General features: G+C 47.7%; 2 protein-coding genes across 2 annotated transcripts; both read left to right on the top strand.

Annotated features, from left to right (window-relative positions):
* Positions 1–3,173: 3,173 nt before the first annotated feature.
* On the top strand, positions 3,174–3,883 carry GLRG_11440 (uncharacterized protein; the record flags this gene model as incomplete). The annotated part of the gene is made up of 3 exons (XM_008102124.1): positions 3,174–3,353; positions 3,417–3,716; positions 3,803–3,883. The coding sequence occupies 3 exons, from the start codon at positions 3,174–3,176 to the stop codon at positions 3,881–3,883; spliced, it is 561 nt and encodes a 186-aa protein (XP_008100315.1).
* Positions 3,884–5,176: 1,293 nt separating this feature from the next.
* On the top strand, positions 5,177–6,389 carry GLRG_11439 (short chain dehydrogenase; the record flags this gene model as incomplete). Its single annotated transcript, XM_008102123.1, has 5 exons — positions 5,177–5,197; positions 5,254–5,320; positions 5,388–5,518; positions 5,587–5,875; positions 5,944–6,389. 5 exons carry the CDS (start codon positions 5,177–5,179, stop codon positions 6,387–6,389), a joined length of 954 nt encoding a protein of 317 aa, XP_008100314.1.
* Positions 6,390–6,782: the final 393 nt, after the last annotated feature.

Here is a 6,782-nt window from a genome sequence, read left to right as displayed (position 1 = left end):
TTGTTTGTGGTAGCTGCCCGCCGTAAACCCGACGCTCTTATAATACTGCCTTTTATCTTTTCTGGTGGGCTTCAACTTGAATACTCAGACCTAGGACTTGCGGTAGGGGCTTTAGGATTCATCGGCGTATTCCTACAACTCACTACTGTACCGTCTATTACCACTAGGTTTGGGGCAGTGCAGGCCTTTAAAGCAACCCTTCTGCTATTCCCAGCCAGTCTGTTTATTACGCCGTATTTATCCCTTTTAACTCCTCATAATCCACAAGCCCTCTGGGTAGGGATCTTTGTCGTCCTGTTCCTCCATATTTTAGGACGGTCATTCGGGATTTTAGTAACAATCCTACTAGTAAACCAGTCAACAACTCAGCCTTCCCGCCGCGGAACTGTTCACGGAATAGCAAATGCAGTAGCAAGCATATTTCGTACTGCTGGCTCGGTCGCGGGTGGGTTACTGTACGGGCTTGGCGCGGAACGTAACACAGTTGGTCTGGGTTGGTGGCTAACAGGCGGTATCAGTCTTTTAGGATGGGCTTTGGGCCTGTGGCTTTAGTTGGCTCTAGCAGCTTTTTTTACTTGCTATAGATCTACTTATACAAAAAGCTTTCTATTACCCCACGGAGCTGCCAGCTGTAAGATCATTTTACCATACATAAAGTTAGACTCTAAATTCTAGATTATAAAAAAGCTAGTTTACATTTCACCTTGCATAGAGGAATAAAATTCTGAATTAAGGTTTTCCTTGTACTCTAGATAATGTATTAGGCTTCAATTAATAGTAAGACGTCGTTTCATCTTCCAGACACTCAGCCTTTTCTTGGTAGAACCAAAGGATCGATTCTAGTCAGGGTAGGTAAGAAGTTGTTAGTATATGTGAAGCTGCGAATAGCTTCTTGTGGTGTCAATTAGGACCGTTGTAAACGTATGTGGCCTAGTATACGCACGGACAGGCCACTTGATGGGGGTATTTCTGCCAATTATTGACGTGGTTATACAGGTGCTATGACCCTTGTTTTATTGATTGATGTGTGCGGAGGTAAACAATTAACTCTGAGGCTTGCGTCGCCGTAGTATTTCCTGAAACATATGACCTCAAGGACAAGATGCTCGTGCAATCGGATTCCCATGTCTTGGGTGAGAAAACCCATCTCGAAAATGATGTTGACACTTACCATGATGCTATATGTACTCTATAAAGTATGCGTCTTATCAAGCATCACCTACTACGTACGTCATAAGACTAGCAAAATAAGGCTTTTAACATTATTGCTACATACATAATCGCCAAATCCCGCCTTTCCCTCCATGAATTATAGGCTGTGGCAGCACCCGTCCGAGAAATCATCCGCTGTGACTGCTCCCTAAGTGCCATATGAGACCGTCTCGTACAAACGGGAAACGGTAGCCAAGTAGAACGTTGGCCACGCGGCACACAGTGTCCAGAAGACTAAAGATGGCTTCCCTTGCTGCTAGATGGTACCAGCACCCCGTGATGAATTTACTCGAGGTTATCGAAAGGGGGACCATGTAAAAGTTGAAGTCTTCAATCTGCAGTGAGGCTCTATGAAATGCGGTTCACGCACTAGAATTAACGACAAATAACGCTCGCACCCACATATATACACAAATAAATATAGAGCCACATAAGTGTAACATTTATCTAAGTGACGAGGGCGCAATTAATGAGAATAACTTGACATCTGTAACATTTTCCCTACCGACTGGGATCCCACGTTCTTGTTTCTAGAAAAGTAGACTTTTGTACTTCTTAGTCCAGGAATGCTACTATAGTTCCGGGATCCCGTGCAAGGATAAGCACCCTTGTGTTATATGTATTTCAGAACACTTGCACACCCACCCCATCATCTTGTGTTTCTACAAAGTCAACAGTCTTGCTTTTATATAGCAACCAGATGATATAATGTTTTGTTGTCTTCGTTACTCAAAAGTACTATGTTGAGGTGAATCTAAAAGAAGTGTTTAGGAAACCAGGTATTTCGATTAGACAAATTCGGTATTTTTCTTTTTGCCGACGCGTTAAGATAGTGGTCAGCCATCAAAACTTTGCATTGACAGTAGAGGCAGGTAGTAGCGGATTTAAAATAGATAGGAATGAATTTTTCAATCAATTCATCTCCACCGTCGACTATCCTCGTAGAGTGCTTTCTATTGGCTAGGCCTTATGGGTTGTCACAAACCGCTTGAATTGGTTAAAGCATCCCGCATAGTAGAACTGTCTTGCGATAATGTTTTGAGCTTTTGATTTATCACCTGCATATTCCTCCTGATGGAATTTATCTGGATAGGAAACACTCAAATACGCTAAACTAGTCCATATAAGGAACCGAATGAACGTAAGGACTTTTACTTTAACTTGATTTCTCTCTTATCACAGGTCTCAGGAGCAGAAACTCCGAAATTCCGTTTTAGCGCCACAATCCATTCTGCGATGTGACATCGTGTGCGTCTTGGTAGACAGATTGTTCATGTAGAGAGGGATATCCTGCGATATTCTCTCGGCGTAAGCACTATTGGCGCTCAAAAAGGCAGCTACTATCAGCTTGCAGATCAACGGTTCAAAAATTAATAATGCCAAGAAACGGACAACTAAGCAGCGCGTCGTGGGGAGAAGGACCTCACGAGTTCTCCCTGCTTCTCAGGTGCTTGCCGGACGGCACGCAGAGATTTCTGCTGCTTGGGACCGGTGATTGCAATCTCAGGAGGATGGGCTGTAAGGGAGCTGGATTAAGAGATGATAACATCACAATGAAAAATAATCTCGCTACTCAGCGCCCCCGATGAATATCCCAGAGAAAGACTTTGCAAACTGCAAATGTCTTTGGTTTGAGGATTGTTCATGCCTCCATTCATGATCGGTAGATACTGGTGATCATACCCCACATCGTGCCAGCGACTAACACCACACCTGCGAGGTGGTAAGACAATAGAGGAGGGGTTTCTGCATACTGATGCTGAAGGAATATCGACCCCGCTTTCTCATATTGAGAATGAAAGCGATCATGGGATGGACAGGTCAGTCAAGAAAGAGTATAAAGCTAGGCAGTTGTTCCTCCAGGACTGTTCTATTTGTTTCCTCCACCATCATTACCATCAGCCTCTCCCCCTTGCGACTTAGCAGTATCAAATCAAGCACCACAATCGCACAAATTCAATATGTACTTCTCGTTGATCTTCCTCGGTCTTGCAGCCACCGCGTTAGGTATTGACATTAGAGCCCATAGCGGAGACAACTGCGCCGGGGGCTATGCGGCCTGCGTGAACATCAACCCCAACGTATGCTGCTCGTTCAGCAGCTCTGGAAGCAGCGGCAGGTCGAGTATTGCTGTTGTTGCCGTGCGTGAAACATGTTTTCCCATTGCTTTCGAAACTCTCAGAACTGACGCGCCTCGAGCACAGATTCCAAGCAGCTGGCGAATCCGCACAGAGGCATACACTGAGGGCGGCTGTAGAGCTTTCGGTGGTCAGCGGGACTCGGGAGGAAGTACCAGCGTTTGCCTGCCGTACACAACGCGTGGAGACCGCACGGGGGGGAAGTACTGGTTCCTCAACCGCAAGCGTGCCGACGACGAGTCGTGCCCCGCCGAGCAGCCCGGCGCTGGGAAATGCGACGCCGTCGTCAAGCCTGATACGCTAGGCCTCGCGGACGGCACTGAGTACGACATTACCGGTCTGGCAGATGAGAAGATAGAAGAATTGGTGAGTTCTAGCTGTAGACATGGAAGAAAGAGGATGTTATGGGTGGCACCTAGACTGCAATGCTGACCTACCTGTCCCCCCTGAAGGAGAAGATTGCGAACACCGGCGCCGGTGCCGACACCGTCCCCGCCGAGTTCCAGGCCCTGCTCCGCCAAAATGAGGCCTAAGGCTATACATGGTCTCTCTGGGTAACAGTAGGTTTCGAGACAGAAAACTTGCATCAGACAAGCAAGGACAAACTGGAAGAACAGCAGCGGCGTTCTGCTAGGCCTGTTCGTGACAGCGTTAGTATCCAGATACTGTATGGTCAGCAACTATGTGGCTATATATAATGTCACGAGGTGATATAGGCTACAATTACAGCACAGCAATTGCGGGTCCACTTTTGTGTTCTAGTGCCTTATTCTCATTTGTTACATATAACGAAGGGAGATAAATTGAATTTTGACGAGAAACGGTGACGTTAGCCGATTTTGATCTCGGGGAAGCGTAGTGACCCAGAGGATTATGGGCACATACGAGCAGGTAAAAGACTCTCTTTTCAAGACGGAGGTGGCAACGAATAAGGTCGTGTGATTCACTTTCCATGGGACCTGAACTTGGTTTTGTTTCCTTGCCAGTATGCGTGGATGGTCCAAAAGCTGATGAACCTACGTAGCATAAATTATTCAAGTAACTACAAATATCTTATCCAAGTTTTATTTAATTTCTTTCCAACATGTCCTTGTCGGCGCAAAATGCATATTCTATGTTCATCACCGAGTCTCCGTTTTGGTCATTCCAATGCGGCCAATTCGGTGAAGGACGATCTACTACCATTCCTAGTACTGAGTAATAGGATGTTGGCGAAGAGGGAGAAGGCGGACGAGACTGATTGCTAGTGGTACCCCTGCCGAGCCATCAGACACAGCACGCAATTTTCCTGGCATCTTCGCGAGAAAAGTCTCTACGCTACTCAGCGTAATCACTCTCCCATAAGTGGTCGATGCTAGTAATTCTTTGATTTAGGATTGAATGGAAACACCCCTAGTGCTACATAAACAATAAGTTTTTAACCATAAGGGGGAAATATTAACAGCTCAAGGACAAAAGTTATTGAAGCGGCAGCTGAAAGACCACAGTCAACGATTTACGACCCCATATATCTGTGGGAACGTGAGCTGCAGTATCAATTGTCTTATCGATAGTTACGAGTGCAATTGCGGCCGGAGCGGAGGATGTCGTGCGATGAGGGGCCCGATGTCAGCGCTAGATCCCGCGGCCGACGGGGAGCGGGTTCCGATGTCCGACGCAAGAACACGAACGACAGAGTGTGGCTACCGGAAAGAAGGACTTGCTCAAGTAGAGGGTGATAAGTAAGAATGATAGGATGTTAAATGCAGGAGGCTTCGGTCTGAGAAAGTTTCTCCCCTGGCATTCATTCCAAAACCCCAAGTATCTGTCCCGAAGTTGAGAGCACAATGCAGGACTTCACTGACAAGGTAATATTGACGTCTTTGTTACATGTGCTGTCACTCTTAGTCGCTAATCAAGCCAGGTCATCTTCATTGCAGGGGGCTCCAGCGGACTCGGCAAATCTATTGCAGAGGTTCTGGCGGCACGTGGTACGTGTTCAACAAACTGCGCTTGTCCTCGAGACATGGCGTGTCAGTTCTAATTTGAAGAGGCCAGGGGCACATGTCACGATATTTGGCCGCAGGCCAGATGTGTTGCAGGCGACCAGGACGGAGCTCTTGAAGCTTGCAACCAGTCCGGTGCAGGAGATCAACGCCGTTACTCTGGATTTAATGAACGCAGCGCAAGTAAGGCGTCCGCCCTCCTCTCACAAACGATACATAGCAGTGAAGCTTATCCATCCTCCGCGGACCAGGTCAATGAGGCCTTCCGAGAGCAGCCGCGACTTCCTGACGCACTGTACTGCGTTGCCGGTGGTTGCGTCTCGCAGCTGGGCTTCTTCACCGACCTCACAAGCCAGCAGCTGGAGCAATGCATGCAGAACAACTACCTTACGAGCGTGTTTCCAGCTCATTCCATCCTCAAACTTTGGATAGAACAGGACGAGACGAAGCCCTCGAAAGAAGGGCGGAAAACCCGACAGCTCATTTTCATCAGCAGCGCCTCTGCACTCTGCAACGTCCCGGGCTACATCGCCTACGCAGGTACCGACACAAGTTTTCCCTCCCATGCTATTCTGTTGGCCAAATCTGACGTGGTTTGTATATATCAGCCCCCAAGTGCGCCCAACGATCGTTGGCAGACACACTCCGGCAGGAGGCCGCAATCTACTCGACACCTACATGCCAGTACAAGGTGCACTGCGCCTTTCCAAACACATTCATGACAGAGGCTTTCATAGACGAGCAGAAGACGAAGCCTGAGCTCACAAAGCGCATCGAGTCGTCCGACGGGCCCCTCGAGAAGCTGCAGTCCAAGATCCCCTCCGCCGAGTTTATTGCAGAGTACATTGTCAAGAGGGTCACCAAGGGCGATTTTGCCGTCGTCAGTGACTTCGACACCGAGGTCCTCTGGAGTAATATGCTCGGCTCGTCGCCAAAGAGAGGGTTTGGCTTTGTCGACTCCATGTTGGGTCTGCTTTCCGGCTTCCTCGTCTGGCCTGTGCTAAGGTACACCTGGACACGAATGTGCACCCAAGTTCAGAAAAAGGACACCTGAGAGAACTGGGACCATAATAGTGAAGGCAGCTCTGTAATAGGCTTTTCAAAGGCTAGAGTAGATTTAGTCAGTGTTATCGAAATGAATGGGCTTGACATTGTGCCCAAAGTATGTAGACCGCCTACTCTCCAACTCTGCTATTGACTCTGCTCTCTTGCTCCCAATTCCTGTTCTCAGTGATGACACTTAGACCCGTTTGCTTCACTACATCAACCGGCTCTATAACTTACGCCATCAATATCGGCACAGGGCTTTTGTGGATTTCGCTATCGATGACATCTGTGATGAGTCTTCCTACGTCCTTGAAACTTCTGCTACGTGATTCTCCCGACAGGAAATACTTATTGCTGGGAGAATTGTACGATACATAGTCATCTGGGACTCCTCCCTTCA

The sequence above is a fragment of the Colletotrichum graminicola genome, assembly GCF_000149035.1.
Source record: "Colletotrichum graminicola M1.001 genomic scaffold supercont1.87, whole genome shotgun sequence".
Taxonomy (NCBI): domain Eukaryota; kingdom Fungi; phylum Ascomycota; class Sordariomycetes; order Glomerellales; family Glomerellaceae; genus Colletotrichum; species Colletotrichum graminicola.
This window is presented reverse-complemented; position numbering and strand designations above follow the sequence as displayed.